Source organism: Pyxicephalus adspersus, chromosome 7 (assembly GCF_032062135.1).
Source record: "Pyxicephalus adspersus chromosome 7, UCB_Pads_2.0, whole genome shotgun sequence".
In the NCBI taxonomy this organism is placed as follows: Eukaryota; Metazoa; Chordata; class Amphibia; order Anura; family Pyxicephalidae; genus Pyxicephalus; species Pyxicephalus adspersus.
Genome location: NC_092864.1, coordinates 7,464,293 through 7,486,953, shown reverse-complemented (window position 1 = coordinate 7,486,953; position 22,661 = coordinate 7,464,293). Strand labels below are relative to the sequence as shown.

At 39.5% G+C, this 22,661-nt stretch overlaps 2 protein-coding genes across 2 annotated transcripts; both read right to left on the bottom strand.

Moving 5' to 3' along the window:
- Positions 1 to 8,042: 8,042 nt before the first annotated feature.
- On the bottom strand, positions 8,043 to 10,196 carry LOC140335017 (E3 ubiquitin-protein ligase TRIM7-like). Its single transcript, XM_072417361.1, has one exon. The coding sequence runs from the start codon at positions 10,180 to 10,182 to the stop codon at positions 8,653 to 8,655; it is 1,530 nt and encodes a 509-aa protein (XP_072273462.1). The 5' UTR covers positions 10,183 to 10,196; the 3' UTR covers positions 8,043 to 8,652.
- Positions 10,197 to 20,888: 10,692 nt separating this feature from the next.
- LOC140334715 (tripartite motif-containing protein 16-like) lies at positions 20,889 to 22,157 on the bottom strand. The gene has a single exon (XM_072416955.1). It carries the CDS (start codon positions 22,155 to 22,157, stop codon positions 20,889 to 20,891), a length of 1,269 nt encoding a protein of 422 aa, XP_072273056.1.
- Positions 22,158 to 22,661: the final 504 nt, after the last annotated feature.

Genomic DNA, 22,661 nt, shown 5'->3' with positions numbered 1-22,661 from the left:
AGTCCTCCAGCAGAGCAGAGTATTTCAGGAGAGGAGAGTTATAGAGGAAGGAGCAGAGTCCTCCAGCTCTAAATGTGTTTAACTGAGCAGTAACTGACCTGTGTTTACTTTATTGCCAATTCTTGATCTAAGGAAACTCAATACTACCTCACTATTGGGGACTGGGGGTGGTAAAGTGACCCCTTGCCAGGTCTCTGCAGGTTTTGGTGGGAAGGACCTTCCCAGGTCCCGTTGCCTACTGCCAAATCAGTCAAGCTTATTAGTAAACCTTGCATTTGTTTTCTTTTGTTTGTGTGCTGCCTTTTAACAATAAGACTTAAACCCAGCGGACTCCTTGTGTTTTGTCTGGCACTAGTATACTGTATCAAGTAGGACTTACATTAGTTGAAGTATGGATGTCTTTATTATCTTGTCTCTCTTCCAGCTGCTGGTCCAACTCTATATACCGCTAATGCCTTGGTGTAGCGCTACAATCATACTTGGATTTAAACTGTTGGGTGTTTGGCCATCATTCTGTTTTTAGGGGGCATTTCCTGATTGGGGCTCTCTTCCATGACATTAAATTTTGTATTTCTTTTTCAAGGGAACTTTGTATGATAAAATCAGTTCTTGCCCAAAAAAAAAACATAAGGTTATCCATGCTGTCAAAGTTTGCTGTGGTAGCTAAAACTACAAATTGTGGTTGGTCAAATTTGGTTATTCTAGTAAATTGAGCAGGGTCATGAATCAGAGGAAGATTGGAAGCCAAAGTTTTGAAGTCTCAGAAAGATTGAACATCAAAGCTAAGATCAGAAGCCAGAGCAAGACTGGAAACCTAAGCCAAGGTCTGGAGCCTAAACAAGGCCAGAAGCCGAAGTCAAACATTGTAAGCTCCATCTAAATTAAAAAGCCAAAGCCAAGGGCCAAGGTCAGGAGTCAGATCAAGGTCAGAAGCCAAAGTCTGGAGGCCAACAAAGCCAAAGGTTGGGAGACCCATTAAAATTAAAAAACGAAGCCAAGGTCAGGTGCCAGAGCAAGAGTGGAAGCCGAAGCCAAGGTCAAGAGCTAAAACAAGCATGGAAGCCAAAGTCAGAGCCAAAGACAGGCCAAGGATCAGAGCAGATACAGTAAAATCAGGTCAAGTCCCAGGAACAGGCGGATTATAGACAAAGCACCAGCCAAGAGGCCAGGAAGAAGAAGTAAACCTATACAGACACCTGATCACCAACACCTGTGTGAGTCCACTTAGCACTTTCTGCTAGACTCTTCCTCCAATGGTAAATAGTGGTAATGAAGATTTAAGATGAACTGCTTTGCAGCCTTTTCTGATGCCTTAAAATGCGCCTCCACACAAAAAGATGCCCAAGGCACAGGATACAGGCTTGACACTTTATGGGGGCTCATTGAACAGATAACAAGAGGAAGAAAAGTATCATTACGACATAAAACATATTTTACCTTCAATAATCTGAAGTGAGGGTATCCTCTTTTTTTTCTATGCCCAATTGCTTTGTAACCCTCATGAACAGATGTTTTTTCTTTTCTTATCAGGAAGAAGGTAGACCAGCTAGTGGTATCGTCAAACAAGGTATATAATGAGTGCAGAAAATAGTTTTATTTATCACTACAAAAGTTTATTGGGCTTTCATTATACAAAACAAGTATAGAGCAATATCACGAAAATTATTATCCGTAAACAGTATTTATATTGTGCCAACATATTACACAGAGCTGTACAATAAATATATGAAGAGTATAACACAAAAGGCATAAAACAATATTGGCAGCCAACCTAGATACACATGGTATAATACACCTAGATACACGTTATAATAGATTACACAGAGCAAGATGCCGATCTCACCGCGTATCCCCACCCGAGATTAATTGGGCGATTATTATTATTATGTATTATTTATAAAGAATTGCCATAGCGTACAGCACTTTATAGTGTCCAAGTAATTTGTTGTCCCACAGACAAGGCCACAATCTAATGTCCCTATTGTGATTTATTGCTCATAACAGTCTAAAATTATGTTTCCATGAAACCTGATTCCTTGAATCCTTGGGTAATGAGCAGTTTTTGTAGTTAAACAGATGCCAAAAAATATAATTTTAGCTGATAAGGTGACAATCTTCCCACTGAGCACTGAGTTGTGGATAAAGTAATTACAGAAGGGGGTCTCTGAAGTCCTTTTTTCAAGGGCTTCCCAATGTAAGAGAGCTTAAGAAACTCTGGTTTAAACTAATTTTTTGGATGGTGAACCAATTAGCCTTCCAGTATTGTTGTGGGAGGAAATTATACTGTCTGGAGGAAAAGCACAAATACATAAAGAGAACAAACAAAATATATGGATAGTATCCCGGTCAAGAGTCAGTTTCTATAGATAGGTGTTTTATTATGCTAACTTTTAATCTACAGCAGTTTCCAAGGGAGTTTAGGCAAATATGCAATATTTTAGTTGTATCTTTACTAATAGTGTAAAAATCTATACAGAACAGGTATGAACAAGCACTGATGAAAAACAATAAAAACATCATCAATACAGGCAAACAATGCTACACTAGTTCTCTGCTTTAAACATACAACCATAATTTACACAATTATTATACTGAGAACTTAGTATTAGTATATAATACTTAGCTTCAGACATTTTGGCTGCTCCTTTCATCTCTGCATTCCATTCTCATCTCTGGGTCATCTCACTACTCTCTCCATCCTGAGTGGGTAAAACTTTTTCTGAGTGGGAAAAACTTGTTTTTCTCATTTGAGAGTATGATAATGTTGCATTGTTCATTGATCAAAGTAAAAGCAGCATGCAGGGGCTCGGTAAAGTTTGCTGTGAAGGTGTGGAGGTGCCTAATGGAGTCACACAGCTGGTAGAAGGTTAGACGTCCGGCCTCATAATCTAAGAATATCCCAAGAGTCTGCAGCGGAGACTGACTGACTGATACAATGGCATTATGAACATTGTTGTGACTATTTATCAATTTTCCCACATATTGTAGACCCCATGATTTGTCATTGTAACCAATGTAGGCCTGAAGCTCATCCGATTTCCTTTCTATACTTGAAGTGGCGACACCTACTATCCATTCCTCTGCCTTGCTCACTTCAACCTCCCAGTAATGTCTTCCCGAAGAGAATCTGTTTTTACTTAAAACCTGATTAGTTTTAAAAGCCTCAGAGCCAAAACGTCGGAACTGTAACTTTTTAGTTAAGGTAGCGGAGCTAAGTTCTGGTGATATAAAAATATAATTATTAGCAGTTTGTTTATCTAGTAAAATGTCTGATCGGTCAATTACTGAAAACTGTCTCTTTTCCGTTAGTTCTTTAAGGCCGTCAGTGAATTTCAGAAGTGCTTTCTGTAACATCATTGAGATCATCACCTCTTCCAGATGTCCAGCATCTCGGATGTCTTTGATGATGTCACCATTGATAAGAACATCATCATGTTGTAGTTTCTTCCTCAAGAAAGTGACCTGATCAGTGATGACTAAAGTATCCTCCCTTTCCTCAATAGCCTTGGACAGCTTGTCCTTCTGTATCTTCAGCCCCTTGACCAAATTTGTGACTGCCATTATGATTTCTTGATCCTGTCTAGCACTAAATTTGCCGTGTTTTGCCACACCCCCTTTTTTACCACCCGGTTACAGCTTCCTACCACCCGGCTGAAAAAAATTTCTGGGGAGAACACTGTATATATATATATATAATACTGTATACTGTATACAGTAATAATATAGCACCACCATAATATGTAGTGCTGTATGTTAAATAGGGGTTGCAAATGACCGATACAGACAGCGACACAGGAGGAGGAAAGAACCCTGCCCAGAAGAGCTTACAATCTATACAATCTATATGAATATTATTCAGGAAGCAAGCCTGTTTGTTTCACCCTTTGGGCATATAATTGGGTATAGTGCTTCTGTTATATGTACATTTTTTGGGGATAGCCAATTAACCTACCAGTGGTTATGTGGGAGGAAACCCACACAAACAGGGGAAGAACATAGCTTGATCTGTAGGGTTGACATGCTTCCCACTGTCCAGCAATGTAAGAAGCATACTACCTACTGACCACTACATTAATATACTGTGAACGGTGGATGTAGTAATTATAGTAGGGGTTCCCTGAGAACCTGAAAGTTATTTGAAGGTTTCCTCTATGTTAAAAAGGCTGAGAAACACTGACATACAAGTTGAGTACAACCACAGTCCAAACAATAGCAGGAGTAATCCAGGGCATGAACAGGCAAACTTCGGAAAGGCTTGAACTACATTTAAGGTATGAGCAAACAAAATATGTAAACTAAGGGGCCTGTAGTAAGTTCTGCACTTAGGGGTCTGTGGTGAGTTCTGCACTTAGGTCTGTGGTGAGTTCTGCTGATTGCAATAGAAAGCATTTTTATCCATCTCTCTCCCCCAGTGATCAGACTGCATAATTGTATTTGTGCAATAATCCACAAAATAAGAGGTCAATTTGTGTAAAATATTTGTGAACATAAGAACTGCAAGAACCAAAACCCATATTTACACAACTGTGTCATCTCTGACCTGGAAGCTCAGTGCAGGAATTATATTTTTACTGCATGTGAATCTACATTACATTTTTAGTTTGGGGATCCCATTTTCTCTATAATAATGAGATGAAGATTTATTATTTCCTTGTTTTGTTTTATTGACCTGGTGAAGGTAAGTTGTCTTTAGCCCCTGAAATTTGTTGGATATTCCTTTTTGCTACAAGCGTGTTGAAAAAAAACTGAAGAATTTTGGTTTTGTGCTCATTTTTGGACTTTCTTAGAAAGTAGAAGACAAACCTGGATAACAAATCAACCATAATGAATCTGTCCTGGAAATTGTACCCTTATGTAATTCTTAGCGTGGATGAAAATACCATTACAATTATTATTGAAAATCTCAATTACAATCAGTTTTGTTAGTAAAATCATATTAAACTTTATTATACACAAGACATCTATATACAATATTGAAAACACTCAAAAGTAGTAGTATACATGGTGGAGGAGTGTTCCATTCCTCAAGATAGCAGTATTGGTTGGAGGAATAGATGAGTTAAATATGCTCTCAGCAGAGCCATCGCTCAGAGGGACGGAATTGGAGGTGCAGTCCAGTGGCACCCTACCTGCCGCCAGTAGTGATAGTTATAGGTCAGGTCACAGTGGAGGATGAAGAGTGGGCAGTGTCACTACAACCAATGGCATTTAGGGTAGTCAGTGGGCAGGTGGCAGCCAAGGGTACCTCGGGGGCTGGAGATACCATATGATATTTCTCATCCCAGGCTGAAAGCTCCAAATATGGAAGCACCCCATATCCCTGCCTTTACAGCAAATAGTGATATATTGGTTCATACAGAAAATATTAAATCAGTAACTTACAGAATAATATTTGAAATAGAATATTTAATAGCGCTGTACAATGTATATCTGTCAATCCCTTGTCATTTCATACCAAGAATTGTATGCTGGCAAAGGTATCTGAATTCTGGTAGCTTTTCTGGGAATGGCATTGATTATTGGCCTGACTTGAAAATCACAGCTGTACTGGTCTACAAATCTTAAACATTATGTGTCAAAATATTCTGAAACAATAAGCAGGAGCAGGTATAGGGTGCTAATGGACTTTCTAAAATAACTTGTCCCAGCACTGCCTGGGTAACACGATGGACCTGATTTATGAAAACTCTCCAAGGATGGAGAAGATACACTTTAATTAATGAAACTGGGTAATTCAGCAAACCTGGAAAGGTTTTCTTCAAAGTAATTTGCTATTGCTAGCAATGGTTTTGAATCCTGGACCAGATCCATTTCAGGTTTGTTGGATCACCATGCTTCAAGGATGAAAGTTATCCTCTCTAGACTTTGGGAGCTTTAATAAATGAGGCCCATTGATATGTCCATTGTGTCATTTCAAGGCAGATCTAGCAATATGTTCCCAGGAAACAAGTAAAGTATGGAGTAAGCTGCACGTTACATAAAAGAAGGACTGAATGGGAGAGATATCATGTTGGAGCAGACTGGATGCCCAACAAACATGGGATGGTACCAACCAATTGTTGTGGATCTGACAAATCCAATATTAAATGTATGGTGTGGAATATAATTTTGCATTTTTTTACAGTTCTTTGTAGCCTGTAGTACAATAAAGCCAAACAGCAAAAGTTTGTGAACAAAAAATGAAAAGGGGGGGAGGAGAGTGGGTGAGGAGGAGTTACCATTGAAAGAAACTTGAAAGGAGCGGTCAGACAGATAGGAAGCAAACCAAGAGAGAGCAGTGAGAGCAGTGATAGTTACAGGTCAGGTCACAGTGGAGGATGAAGAGTGGGCAGGGTCACTATAGCCGATGGCATTTAGGGTAGTCAGTGGGCAGGTGGCAGCCAAGGGTACCTCGGGGGCTGGAGATACCATATGATATTTCTCATCCCCAGCTGAAAGCTCCAAACATAGAAGCACCCCATATCCCTGCCTTTACAGCAAATAGTGACATATTGGTTCATACAGAAAATATTAAATCAGTTAACTTCTCCCTACAGAATAATATCTGAAATAGATTATTTAACAGGGCTGTACAATGTATATCTGTCAATCCCTCCTCATTTCATACTAAGAATTGTATGCTGGCAAAGGTTTCTGAACGCCAAGCTTTTCTGGGAATGGCATTGATTATTGGCCTAACGTGGAAATCACAGCTGACACTGTACTGGTCTACAAATCTGAAACATTATGTGTCAAAATATTCCGAAACAATAAGCAGGAGCAGGTATAGGGTGCTAATGGACTTTCTAAAAAAACTTGTCCCAGCACTGCCTGGGTGACACGATGGACCTGATTTATGAAAACACTCCAAGGATGGAGAAGATACACTTAATTAATTAAACTGGGTAATTCAGCAAACCTGGAAAGGTTTTCTTCAAAGTAATTTGCTATTTGCTAGCAATGGTTTTGAATCCTGGACCAGATCCATTTCAGGTTTGTTGGATCACCATGCTTCAAGGATGAAAGTGTATCCTCTCTAGACTTTGAGAGCTTTAATAAATCAGGCCCATTCATATGTCCATTGTGCCATTTAAAGGCAGATCTAGTAACACGTTCCCAGGAAACAAGTAAAGTATGGAGTAAGCTGCACATGTTACATAAAAGAAGGACTTAATGGAAGAGATATCATGTTGGAGCAGACTGGATGCCCAACATACATGGGATGGTACCAACCAAATGTTGTGGATCTGACAAATCCAATATTAAATGTATGGTGTGGAATATAATTTTTAGCATTATGCATTTTTTACAGTTCTTTGTAGCCTGTAGTACAATAAAGCCAAACAGCAAAAGTTTGTGAACAAAAAATGAAAAGGGGGATGGGGGGGTGTCATGCAGCTTCTTACTATAAACCCATGACAAGAGACAAAGAAACCAATTGGCATTGCAAAACATAGTAAATACATCGGTGAGGAGGGAGAAATGTAGATTTCCCAGACCAAATGCTCACCCCTATACAAGGTTCCAAGAAAATTATGGTCCTGGTACAAAAATGTTGGGATTTACTCTTTGCAAATGCCAATGTACAATACATAATACAATTTACAGAAAAGCAGGCAACAAGGACTCAAACTTTAAATTTTTCTCCCGATACCTACTGTTTATCTGGCTATAATCCCCAAAAACACAGAACAGCTTGATTCTGAACATAATATGAGATTGCATGAAAGCATTTCCTTGCCTTTAAATAGAGTAACCATAAGTTCAAGTTTAGAGGAAACATAAGAAGTGATTATTTGTCTTCTTTTAAATCTCTCACCCAACATTTTTCACATTCAATTAGAACAGATGTGAGTCATGAGAAAACGTTTGTTCATGCATATACTATTTATATGTGATAGATGTGTATATGTGTGGTAAAGGTAGAAGCATACGTGAAAACATTAATCAATATAAAAATAGAGCCCTATAAAATGCTTTGGGATTAACAGTTAACAGTTTGCAAAATCCCCAACAAGTCATTAGATGAGACATCATTTAAACAGTGACAAGGGAAGACCATATTTTGGGGTGTGTTTTAATGCATAGACACTTGTCATATGTAAACTATAATAGACAACTTTCTACTTTTTCCTTTTAAAATGCATAGAAAATACAATACGAAATCCCCTCTTTACAAAAATAATATTCATTTATATTGCAATAAATGCCAATGTCAGAGTAGTAAACTAAAAGAGAGCTAAAATATTAAAATTGCTCTCCATAACAAAAAATGCATTTAAAGAATGCAGTAAAAGAGATGTACAATTTTACAATCACAAGAAGGTATTATTTGTGAAATAATGCAAAGCAGACAGATTATTGATCATTTCAAACCTGCAAAATAACTGTAAAATGCTCATTCAATGATGAAAAGCCAGTTGGATTCGAGTTGGATTTTAGGCTGGAATATTTTTGAAAAATAGTGCATAGAAATTGTATCCTGTGCCCATGTGCAGGAAATCAATTAATTTCTATTTGGCAGCAAGATGAACCATACCAGAACCCAGCCATGCTGGATTGGTGGGAGCGGTGAGGTCTACCTGGAGCAGTTTATTATTAGTTAATGCTGGATTGAGTTGGATTTGTTGGTTAGGCAGGTGATTTTTTTTCTTCTGTAATATTAGTTGCCATTTATTGTATGATTTTAATTGTGCAGTCCTTATCTAGATAGAAGGCAGCGTAAAGAGGTTCGGTGAAGTTGGCATTGAAGGTGTGGAGATGTCTAATGGGTTTGCACAACTGGTAGAAGGACAGACGGCCGGCTTCATGTTCCAAAAAGATCCCAAATGACTGCAAAGAGGAATCTGTGGAAATTTTTGTTTCAGTGTTATTGTGCCACGCACTAAGACTGTTGTCTATATTGAGGCTCCATGACCTTACATTGTTACCAATAAGCACCTCACGTTTCGTTGACTTTCTCTCTATATTACTATAGGCGACCCCAATTTTACATGGAGTTCCTTCCACTGCCACCTCCCAGTAGTGATTCCCAGAGGAAAAGCTGCAATCACTTAAAACCTGGTGGGACTGAAACCTTTCTGGACCAGAATCTCTACAGCACCGTTTTGTTCTATAAATGGCGGTTCTTCTACCATCGGCTATAAAGATGTTACAATGAGCTGTCTTTACATCCAATGTGATTTCTGATTTCTTCATCTTGGGAAAAGCATCCCTAAGCATCTGTTTAAGGAGGCTGTCGGCGAATTGTAAGACTTCCTTGTGCAATGTTTGTGATATCAGTTCTTCATCTAACATACATTTCCCTACTTCGCCACGGTCAACATTGAAGATCCCAATCAAATCAGTTCCCAGAACGTTCTTCAGAAAAGTCAATGGATCTCTAATTTCTCGAAGCTTCTCAATTTGATCGATCTTGCTGGCCAGCTCTTCCATCTTCTCATTCACCTTTTTTTCCTTGTCAGCGACTAGGCAGGAAACTTCTTTTTGCTGTTTTGAGACCTCATTTAGGACCCTTTCCTTAAGGGCATTGAGCTCTATTGCGATGTCTTTGATTTGGCCTGTAATTCTTTTTTTGATGACTTTTTCATGTGTTGTCTGTTCTGTTTGAAGTAGCTTCAGACTATTCAGTTGGTCTTGAGTTTTTTTACTTTCTTTTCTAAGAGTTCTTGCCAGTAGTTGTAGGTTTGTTTTCTCCTCCTCAGCTGAGTTTGTATTTAGAATCACCACCTCGTGCCCTTCGTGGTCTCCAGTGACGTAACATAGCAAACAGATAAATACGTCATCGTCCGTGCAGTAATGATTTAGAATCTGCCGGTGCTCTGTGCACTTTCTGGCCTCCAGGAACGCAGTGGGCTTTATCAGAACATGTTCAGGTGCAGTACTGTGTCTCCCTAAATGTTTACCACAAAGCGAAATATCACAATGTAAACATGACTTCTCTGCAGGTACTGGACCGTCACAATACGTACACGGGACAATCTCTTCCTTGCACAGTTTCCTTTTCTTATGGAGCATCAAAGGGCGTTCATCAAATGGTTTCCTACAGTTCGGACAAGAATAAACTCCAGAGGTTCCCTGGGTATCCAGTTCATGAACAATGCACTTTCCGCAGAAGCTATGTCCACATGGCAGTGACACCGGATCCGTATAGGAATCCAGGCAGATGAAGCAGATCAGATCTTCCAGCAACACAGCTGCCATTTCGAGAAGATCAACAAAAATGAACTGAAAACGCAATGAACAGGAAAAGTAAAGTAACCACATACACCGGAAGAAAGATTAGGCAATTGCTATCAAGAAGACAATACAGCATTGTGTACCCAAGTCTTTTCTTCCGAGCTGCCCACATTACTTTATTATGTTTTATTCTTTAAAGCAGAACTCCTGGAAAAATGGAGGCGTCCATAAAACATACTTATCCAATGGTGCTAAATGCTACCCCTCACTACTTGGACTTTTTGGTGTTGCACCGCACGGCTCCTGCTGGCAGCTACGGATATATAAGAACTGACATTTTTACTCCCCCCAGGCCAATCGTAGTGCACCTGATATTCTGTAAATAGAATACAGAATACATGGCACTTTGTGCACCCCACTTACTACTTTATAATAAGTATGACTGTGACCAAACTCATAACAGGTACAGTGAGCCCCACCTTAAAAATTGATGCATCTGAGCCTCTCTTTATATTATGTACATCTGTGCCCTCCTAATAGCAGGTGCACCTGCACCTCTCTTCCCATTTTATAACAAGAACAGCTGTGACCCTAAAATAACAGATGCACCAGAATCCCACTTTGGGGGTCACCAAAAACAGCTGTGACCCCCTTAAAACATGCACCTGCACCCAACTTCTGGCCATTTTAAAAAACAACGCCCAAACCACCATGACTGTATTCAGTGTAAATTGGGCCCCAGGTTACACTGAATACAGCTGGGTGCCTTATAGCTGGCAGAAATGTGCACCCCCCACTTAAGCTAAGTGCACATGTGCCATCATTTATAATAATTTTAGCTGTGCCTGCCTTATAACAGTTATATCTATTACAGTTTTTCCAGATTTTTTTTTAAGTTTGGTGGGAAAAAAACTGTAAGGCAAGTGGCAGTCCTGTACTGTGAACCAACTTTTCAGTAACCACCCGACTCTTTTGGGTGTTGGGTGGTGCGCCCAGCTAAAAGGGCTGGGGAGATCACTGTTAAGTGAAGGTGTACTTTTATAAAGCGGATGGCGGGGGGCACCTGGTCTTATAAAGAGGGGAAAAGCTGCACCAGTTAAAAGGGGTTTATATGAATACTTTAAAATTCAAACATGTAATCCCTCTTACTTAGGGTTTGTCACTCACTGGGATCCTAATGCCATTCACTGGGGGAAAGTCATCGAATACAGATTGTTTGGACAGGTCCTCATACAACAGATGGAGAATCCTTTTCGTTTAAAATCTAGGACAATATAATGTAGTAGATTCTATAATCCTCTAATTTTTGTTTTCTCTATATAATAATCTAAACTATGAGTCTAACCCTGCCCTGAGGAAGCCTTCTGGGCAAATGCATCGGGGTCTGAGACAACTCATTTTCCATCTTTCTACAACATGTATTTTGGGTTTATGTTTAACGGAGTACAGGAGTTATACATATAGCACACAATTCTATTATCCCACCATCAGCTGGGGGTGTACTGTCTGTTTATCAGTGTCATATTAGTTTTTTGTATAGCACCAAGTCTAACACTACACCCACTTCCAGTTACACCACATGTATCTTTGTGGACTTTGTTGATTCACTATACTAACCAAAAAATACATGTATGCTAAAAAATATTCCTTAATGTTCTCCTTTCCTTTTGATTTTAGTACATTGTTTAGTCTATGGTCATCATTAGTGTAAAAAAACTAAGAAATAAAGAATTAAGGGGATAAGAGGGATGACATGGATGCTGAATTACAATAGTAGGGTCCTGGAATACATTTCCTAAATCCTATTTGCTTTTACTTTTAAATTTTTAATCCTGAAGCAGATCTGTTTTTGTGTTTGCTAGATCACTCAGATTCTCCCATGATAGTTTATCTTCTTCAGAGCTTTAAGAAAACAGGTACATTGCTGTCGAGCAAGAAGTGATCAGCGACAGCGTCTCAGTGGTCTCTCTACAGAAAAGCCCCCTACAGCAGGGTCCCCAACCATCGGTCTGCGGTTCACCAATGGGCCGCGGCAGTCTGATTGGTGGGCCACAAGAGCACGAAGACCAGTGGTGGTCTGCGGCTCAGAGGGGTTGCACAACGGCCAAAGCCATGGACCATGTCTCCAGTATGGATTGCAGTCTCAGAGACACAACCCGCCACACAGGGTCAGACCTGCGATGGGAGAGTGGGCCGGTTCTGGCAATATGATGTCACTCAGTTTCTTCCCCTTTGAGTGACACAGGACGCGCGGTCCGGAGGCCGTAGATTCAGTGGTCTGCGAGCTGCAAAAGTTTGGGGACCACTGCCCTACAGAGTTAGTGCTTTCCAATCATCAGTGGGTAAGAGCTTTACTGATTGCAGAGTTCTAGCTCTGACTATCTACCTATATGGCTAATAGTGGGCCGCCTATCCAAATGGAACTTCCTGAAAAAACAAAGTAGACTGAAATGCCCTGACTGTGCAATGTACAGGGGAGAAAAGATAACCACAAACACTATCCACATATGCTGCAAGCAAGTTTGTGTAACTCATTATTTAGACATTTAATAAATACGCAATGTGTGGCAGGAAATCTACCAACAGTAAAAACAAGTTTTCATGAACGGGTTTGTCTGGTCCATACAGAATATGCTCCATATTTTCTGTCATCATAAATGTCAAATTTAAAACAAAACACCAAAAGTGGCAAATAAATCTGAAGGAGAGGAGCAGAAAATCTGAGGCTGTATGAAGTTTTGTAGTGTAGTGGTGAGATATACAGAACACACAGCAATGTGGGCAGTAGGAAAAGGTGAATGTATAAGATATACAGTTTACGACAAAGAGGGAATGGGAGTCTGGTGTATCGTGCATTATGATGGGAGCACTATGTATTGTGTATAATGATGGGAGCCCAATGTATCCTGCATTATGATAGGAGCTCGGTGTATTGTGTATTATGATAGGAGCTCTATGTATTGTGTATTATGATGGGAGCACTATGTATTGTGTAATATGATAGGAGCCCAATGTATCCTGCATTATGATGGGAGCTGTATGTATTGTGCATTATGATGGGAGCTCTATGTATCCTAAATTATAATGGGAACCCTATGTATTGAGTATTATGATAGGAGTCCTATGTATCCTAAATTATAATGGGAGCCCTATGTATTGTGTATTATGATGGGAGCCCTATGTATCCTAAATTATAATGGGAGCCCTATGTATTGAGTATTATGATAGATGCCCTATGTTTCCTAAATTATAATGGGAGCCCCCTGTATTAAGTATTAATATAGGAGCCCTATGTATCCTAAATTATAATGAGAGCCCTATGTACTGAGTATTAGGATAGGAGCTCTATGTATTGTGCATTATAATGGGAGCCCTATGTATCTTGCATTATAATGGGAACCCTAAGTATTGTGCATTATGATGGGAGCCATATATATAGTGCATTATAATGGGAGCCCTATGTATTGTGTATTATGATGGAAGCCCTATGTGTTGTGTATTATGATAGGAACTATATGTATTTTGCATTATGATGGGAGCCCTATGTATTGAGTATTATGATAGGTGCCCTATGTATCCTGTATTATAATGGGAGCCATATATATATTGCATTATGATGGGAGCCCAATGTATCCTGCATTATAATGGGAGCCCTGTGTATCATTCATTATGATGGGAGCCATATGTATCATGCAATGGGAGCCCTAGCTATCATTCTTAATGATGCACGTATTGTGCATTTTGATGGGAGCCGTATCTGTTATGCATAATGACGAGATCCCTATGTATCGTGCATTATACAAAATGGGCTCATGTAAAGTAAAGAACATACAACACAGTGTGGAGTAAAGGATGTGCAGCATAGCATCCGAAATAAAGTAATGTTATATATACAATATACAACCAGAGCAGAAGAATGGGGATGGGCTCATGATGTACAGTGTGAGGATGTATAGAGTATAGAATGTGTAGCCCATTGAGTAAGCAGTGTGAACATTAGGACATGTAGAACAGTATGGACTTTGGAGAGTGTGCAGTATATAATGTACAGCACAGTGTACAGAGTGGAGCATGCTGGAGTACATCTCCAGAGTGGAGAGGTATATACAGATGTACAGATGTGAGTATAGCTCATTCAGCACAATGTACAGCTTGGAACCTTGGGAAGTATCTACTGGAAATGTGCATGGTGTGTACAACCCATACAACAAAGTTTGGACTTGTCAAAATATAAGACACAAAACACAGTGTGCAGAACGAGCCGTGTTGTGCACAGTCTGCACCGATGATCTGTATGGAGTAGAGCATGTGCAGTACAGGGTGCATGGAGGAGATATGTGTTGAGTATAGTATACAGGAAAATGTGTAGAATGAAGAAGAGAACACAGCGTTCCATAAAACAGACAATGCTCACTGCTTCACTCTGTACATTGTGCTGTACACTCTACGCTTCACAATGCTCCACTGTGTACTTTGCATATATTCCTGCTGCTGGCATCTATATGGAAATATTTCTCCTCCCATTGATACCAATGGTGAGGCACCACACACAGCCTGGTATGTCTATAGTGTACTCACTCTTTGTTTAGAAAGTATAGGGATCTCTGATCTAGATCCCTATAGATGGCTTTAATTGGATCCAAATCTACAGAATGATCTCAAAGCAGTTGCTATAATGTGCAGCATACAAACACAATATGGCAGACTCCCCTCTATATCTTCCCTCCATTAGTGATGCAAGATCTGTGCTCCCCATCATTGCTCTGTCTCCTGTACTGCCATCTTCTTATGTCATCTGTTGATGATGCAAGCAGGGGCAAAAAAGTGGCTCAGTGGTTAGCACTCTTACCTTTTGCAGGATTAGAATCCCAGGCTTAAATCTGGGCCAGGACACTGCATAGAATTTGTATTTTCTTCCATTGTAAAGGTTTTCTTTGGGCACCCAGTTTCCTCCAATTTAAAAAAACATAGTGGTAAGGCAATTGGTTTTCCTCCAACAATCTGGCCATAGACTGTGTTACTTACATACGGCATTAGATTGTGATCCCCTCTAAAGAACAGTTAGCGACATAACTTGGGACATTATAAAGCTCTGTTGGTGCTATATAAATATGTTTTTGGCAGTGGGGATAGAATAGTTTTACTTGAAATTAAACCTGTTCTGTTACAAAAAGTGGTACCCGCAGCTTGGTTCCATTATGTCAATTTCAAGCTATTTTGCTAAACACAAGCTTTGCCCCAACCTACAGTAAAATAAAATGAAATATTGGCCAAAAGTTCCTTTTTTCAGGTATTTAAAACTTTATTAAAGATTAAAAAACACAGCTTACTGAAATCAGAAGAACAGGTATACCCATGTATTCCAACACCACATGCCCTATGGAAAGTAGATCATAATGCCAGTGTGTCATAGATTGTTTAATACCGCAATATAAATTCAACAAAAACATTACATCTTTATTATAATTATTGAACATAAAAGACACTGAACCTTACAATACTCCAATTAAAATTGTATGTTACAAGAGCTTTATCTTTGGAATGATCATCGTTGGTTACAAAATCATTACAATGTTAAGAATTCATACAGATATTCTGATTTTGCATCCATTCATGTAAGTGCCATGTCATGAAGGCTTGGAGGTGAAGCTCTATAAAGTAATAATATGGCATGATGAAAAGATTGTATGAAGGAATTGGCTCATAGATGAGTAGTTAAAATAATGAATATTGCCAATTACCTAGAAAATAATAGTATAGAGGCAGTATCTTTATGCAAAATTCTGGAACACTGACAAAAGCCACAATCTGAGACTCATGAGAGTCTCAGAGTGGGGTGTGTAAAAAATAAGTCAATAACTACAAGTTAGTAATTCTTTAAAGCAGAAAGTGTTAAGTATTTGATGAATCATACTATTCTTTATTTAACTATAAGGTAGTGCAAAGTGGTCATTGAGGTATTATAAAATGTGTACTCTTCTTAAATGTCCATGGTGGGATACAATGAGCACAAATGTTACCAATGCAATACTTATTCAACAGAGATTATGAGCTTTGCTGATTGGAGAGCTATCACAGCTACCCATATAGGCAAAATGTGGACACCCCTCCAAATGGTTGAGTTCAAACTTTTTTGATGAAGGGTATGTCGCTATACAAAGATATAATTGTGGCTAAAATTTGGGGAAAGAGCTTTTCTGCCCAGTTCCATTGCACAAAGTTAGCTATGTAAAGACATTACCAAGTTTTGTGTGGAGGAACTTGTGTCTCTGCAAAGAGCCCTGACCGCAACCCCACTTGGACACATTTGGGATCAATTTGAACACCAACTGCAAGCTGTATATTTTCTTCCAACATTAGTATTGGAGCTAACATCCTATAGACATACTACTATAAGCCTTCCCATAGGAGTGGGGCTGCTATAGCCACTATAATGCCTGTAGTATATTCTTGTATGGAACCATTCCCCAAAACCATGGGCAATAATATGGTATTATTATGAACAAGATGTCAGGTGTCCACAATCATCTGGCTTCAAGTATTTTTGTGCTAATGAGGATTTTTATTTTGGAACCCTCATATATATAGAAAGCAGCATGCAGGGGTTTGATAAAAGTAGCATTGAAGGTGTGAAGGTGTCTAATGGGGGTCACAAAGTTGGTAGAAGGACAGTCGCCCGGCACGGCCCAGGAATGTCCCGAATGACGTTACATCAGAATCTGTGGGAATTTTAGTTGGAAAATCGTTGTGCCACACTCTAAGTTTATTATCTACACTGAGACTCCATGATCTCCTATTGCAACCAATGCATGAGCTAAATTTTCTTGTCTTTCTCTTTATATCATTATCAGCAACCCCAATGCTACATTGTGTTCCCACCACCTTACCTCCCAGTAATGATTCCCTGATGAGAAGTCACACTTACTTAAAGCATTGTGTGATCTAAAACTCTCTGGACCACAAACTCTGCTCTGACAATTCCTACTATACCAGGCATTCCTGAGATGGTTTGATATAATAATATTACAATGAGCTGTTTCTAAATCCAGGGTGATCTCTGATTTCTTCATCTTGGGAAACGTATCTTGTAGCATCCATTTAATTTGACGATCAGCATATTGTAAGAGTTTATTGTGCAGCATCTGTGTGATTGGTGCTTCATCTACCATCGTATTGTTTACTTTTATATGTTCAACTTGGAAAATCCCAACTAAATCTATTGCCAGTACTTTCTGGAGAAAAGTCAATGGATCTTTTATATCATATAAGTCTTCAAAGACTTTTTTTGGGACAGCTCTTGAACCTGCTCCTCCTTTTATAGTCAGAGACTAACCCTAAAGTCTGTGCTTTGACCTCATCTACGACTAAATATTGAAGAGCCTCAAGTTCTTTCTTGACAATTTGGATTTGGCCATTGAGTCTCCTAATGACAGCCTGTTCTGCATCCTTAAGTCCTGAGTTCTGAAGATTCTTGATTTCAGTCTCATTTTTTGTTTTTGCTTGTTCAGTTTATTTTTCTCAATTTTAAGAAGCATCACCTCAAGATTCTGGTGGTCTTCACCTTATCTAATTTCACCTAAAATTTTTTATCTTGTATGCAGTAATAATTGAGGACCTGCCTATGTAATGGGCACTTTATAGTCATTTGAGATGCAATGGGCTCAGTAAGTAAATGTTCAGGTTCTGTACTGTGCCTGCTCAAATGTTCATCACAAAGTGAGGCACTAAAATGCAGACATGTCTTCTTTGCTGGTACAGAATGATTGCAGTACGTACTACAGTCACCACCGCAGACACCCGCTTCTTCTTATGGATCATCATCCTGGGCTTTCCTTTGTATCCAGCTCACACGCAATAGTTAAGTTAAAAAAAGACATAAGTCCATGAAGTTCAACCACTGAGGAAATAAACATATCCCAGATATAAAACCCTATAAGACTTATTTGGGAAGGCAAAAAACCCCTGGTACAATTTGCTCCAACAGGGGAAAAAAATTAATTCCTGATTCCATGAGGCAATCAGATGTTCCCTGGATCAGCAGTCTCTGTTATCTTTACTTTAAAGCCTTAATCCCCAGTTATATTCTGTGCTTCTAGAATCATCCAGCTTTTTCTTGAAGCAATCTATAGAACTTGCTGAAACTACTTCCTGAGGGAGCTGATTTCACATTTTCACAGACCTTACAGTAAAGAATCTCTTCCTTATCTGGAGCTTAAACTTCTTTTCCTCCAGATGCAAGAAGTGCCCTGTTGTTCTTGTAACGATCTCAAAGTGAATAATGGACCATTTATATATTTATACAGGGTGATCATATCCCCCCTTTAATGTCTCTTCTCAGGGGAGAATAGATTCAGTTCAGCTAATCTCTCATAGCTGAGCTCCTCCATTCCTTTTATTAGTTTAGTTCCCGTTCTCTGCACTCTCTCCAATTCCACAATGTCCTTTTTGTGAACTGGTGCCCAAAACTGGACTGCATATTCCAGATGTGGTCTGACCAATGCTTTGCAATTCCACAATGTCCTTTTTGTGAACTGGTGCCCAAAACTGGACTGCATATTCCAGATGTGGTCTGACCAATGCTTTGTACAGGGGCAGGATAACGTACAGCATAAAGAATGGAGCCATGCAGAATATAGAACATACAACACCGTGTGCTGGAGAGGGGTAGTGCGAAGCAGAGGATATGCAGCAATGCTAAGACAAGGCGCTCAAAGCTGAACCCTTACCAAAAAAAACTGCGACCAGGCAAGTCGTTATTTGCAGAAGGCAATAACCCGTCTGCAATAAAATAATTTCACCTGGCTGATCACAACTGTCCCTAATCAGTCAAAGGTGCTGCCAATTTCTTTCTACGGGAGTGGGGGAAGGTTTGCAGTTAGGTTGTCTTTAACTGAAAGAAGGGGTCACTGTCACTGATGGAGTGCATCTCTGAGTCACTGAAAAGATATGCACTGAAGGGGTCTTTTACTGGAGAAAGGGGAATCACACACTGAGGGGGTATGCCACTAAAGCTCTGACACTCAGGGGGTCTCAGCTGTGCTTTGTGCAAAAAGGGGTACAGAGTCTTGGTTGGGGGGTTTATGTCCAAATTCCACATCAGGGCCTACAGATCTGTAGCTCTACCCCAGAGATGTAGGCTCACAAAAAAAGGAACTTGGCGATCTGACTGTTAGCTGAATACATAATAAACACAGAAAACACAAAGGAAAAATATTATTTTTCTTATATCATAACTACTAAAAGGTCAAAATGTGAAAATGCTTCTCCTTTCTTACTCCCACACCCAAAATATCAGAGAACGAAACATTATACTTTTGCAGGTAAAACTGTAACTAGTTTCACAATCCTTTAACAGACAGGTGCGCCCGATCAGTTTCGTTTCTTATTTTTGTCGTGCTTTAGATTTGTGCCTGAGGGCGGTTGGCTTCCTTCAAAACAAATTTCTGATTATTGCCAATCCCTAGAGAGTAGAGACAGAAAAAGCAGAATCACAAGAAGGTGTACATGTGAAGAAATTAATATTCAGAATTATATAAAATGATATGAAAATGAATTCAGTAATAAAATGCCCACTGTAACTGTGAACACACAACTGTGTATTGATGTAACCATGTAACCATCAGATTTAAAAACAAATTTGGAACTTAAAAGCTTAAACTTTTAAAGAGCCTTTTATAAGATTTGTACCACCTTGTCAGGGAAATTGAGCAACAGAGCAGCCAATGTTTATTCTATTAAAGGGAGGGAGGAAACATTTTTCGTCTCCATATATCTCAACAGAGTGCACCTAAACAATATATGTATATCTACGTGTCCTCATTCTGCCAAATAATTTCATAATCATATACAGACATACAAGTATACCCATATATATTTCGTTCTGTGTTTGTTCCAAACCTGTTTAATCTATATCATTCCTTCAGTGCATATTGTTAAACTGCAACCCCATTTATTGAATAATCCAACCTCTCTGAATCTACTCCTTCTATTAGTATAAATCACACTCCATGAATTCACCTAATTCAACCTCATTAATTGTGAAACAAAAACATACTAAAAATTGTCCATAGCCTTATTCTGCACAAACACACATTAACATACATTTCTTTATGTATTTATTCAATTTTCAACACATCTACATAACCATTCCAATTTCAGTTCAATCTTAACTACATGTCCATATATTGCCATCCAAATTTCCTAAAACACTATTCATTAATTCATAACTATTCATATTATCTAATACCTAGTCAACTATCAATTTCCAGTGCCAATTTATGTTACTTCAAATTATAGTTAATTATTATTATTATTGTTAAATTATTATTCATAGTATTTTCCCCCTTTGATGAGAGTCCTTTTTCCCATAAATCTCAAAGTATCCCCAACAAAACATGACTACATTGAAAGCAGAGTCCTCTAATAGTGCAGAGCATTTCAGGAGAGGAGAGTTATAGAAGAAGGAGCATAAAAGACTTCTTCTGTAAGTCATGCAAACCAGCCACCATCAAGCCTCTGTCCTGCACATGAGCCAGCAGGGAAGCCCCGTTCATATCTAGGAGTTGTCCATATGTTGGATGTCCTTAACTCAGGGACTACCTGTAGAAGTTTATCATACTAGAAATATTGCAGGCACATGTGACAGACAACCAGACAGGAAAAAAAAATTAATTCATGCAGTTATTGCAAAATCCTCCAGATCCTCAATACCTCCATATGTTCTGTAGCATTTACTTTCTGATGGATATACCGCAACCTTTATTCACATAAAAAGCAGCGTGCAGAGGTTCGGTGAAGATGGTGGTGAAGGTATGAAGGTGTCTGATAGGATCACACAGCTGGTAGAAGGATAGTCGGCCAGCCTCATACTCCAAGAAGATCCCAAAGGACCGTACAGAAGAATCCATGGGAATTTCTCTTTGAACGCAGTTATGGCAGGCGCTAAGAACATTGTCTACACAAAGACTCCAGGACCTTCTGTTAAAACCAATGAGTGATTTTGAAGATGAAGTCTTTCTGTCCATACTCCGACAGGCAACCCCAACCATACATTTTTTCATCCCGGTAACATCCACCTCCCAATAGTGATTCCCTGATGAAAAGCTGTGCTTGCTTAAAACATGTTGGGATCTGAACCTTTCCTCATTGCTTTCTCCCCTCTGACGTTTCCAGCTGTAAGAGGCGCTTCTGAGATTGGACGATACGGCGATGTTATAATGAGCCGTTTTGTTATCTAAGGCTAATCTACATTTCTTCATCTTTGGAAAGTCATCTTTCAGCATGCGATCAATCAACCCATCAGCAAACTGTAGGAATTTCTTGTGCAGCTTCTGTGAGATCAAAGTTGCGTCAACTTTAACCCCACTTTTTGTATTGCACTGCCTGGAGAAGTTACCGGTGAGATTGCTATCTTTTTTGCTCCTCAGAAAAGTCAGCGGATCTTCCATAGCGCACAGCTCAGTAATGCGTTCCATCCTCCGGGACAGTTCGCTTTTGTGTGCCTTCAGCTTCTTAATTTGATTAGACGCTGAGAGTGAAACCATCTTCTTCTGTTGGGAGATGACACTCAGGACTTTAGCTTGTTGACGGCTCAGCTCTCGTTTGAGGTTCTCTATCTGAGCCATGACTTCCTGACCTATTTCATCTGCTTTCTGTTTCTCTTTCTGCTCATTAGCCTGAAGCCTATAGATTTGTTTTTCAGCTTCCTGTATGTCCATTTTAAAGTCTTCCATTAAACGTCTTAGCTTTCTTTTCTTCTGTTCTGCAAATTCATGCAAAAGTATCTCTTGATGTCCTTTGTGGTCTCCAGCCACACAGCAAGATGTACAGATACAGGAACCCTCCTCTGTGCAGTAATATTTTAGGATCTCCTTGTGTATGGAGCATTTTCTATCATCCAAGGACAATGTTGGCTCTATGAGAGTATGTCCTGGCAAACTTGGATGTTTAATCAAGTGGGTAGCACAAAATTGGGAATCACATTGCACACAAGTCTTCATGGCAGCGAGATTGCAGTAGGTGCAGCATATCTGTTTCGAGGGGCATAGTATGGTCTCTTGCTTTATCAAAGGACGAACTCGACAGCCTTTGAAACACTCCGGACAGTAATAAAGATTCCACTTATCCTGTACACCCAGCACACGTTCCATACACAGTCTGCAAAAATGGTGTCCACATGGCAGTGACACACGATCCATACAAACATGGTGGCACGTGGAACAGATCTGCTTCTCTACCTGGTCTTTGGAATCCATTACAGAAAGATGACAAGAAATACCTTTCCCGAACAACTCAGTACAGAAAGTGAGATGGGTTGGTCTTAGAGGAAGCAACCTGTAAACACTTGTGTAATGTGAAATGGCACTCCCAGCCCTTCCGTTAACACTCTGACTGCCGCAGAAAGGAGCAGAATCCAAGCAGAGCATGTTAGGAAAGAAGTAGATAGGAGAAAGCAAAGGGATCTCCATCAACATGGAGGATTTATGGTTATACAGCATAAATTG

Excerpts from the sequence above, each read along its gene's own strand:
- LOC140334715 (XM_072416955.1), bottom strand. The coding sequence starts at position 22,157 with ATGAAGACTTGTGTGCAATGTGATTCCCAATTTTGTGCTACCCACTTG.
- LOC140335017 (XM_072417361.1), bottom strand. The coding sequence starts at position 10,182 with ATGGCAGCTGTGTTGCTGGAAGATCTGATCTGCTTCATCTGCCTGGAT.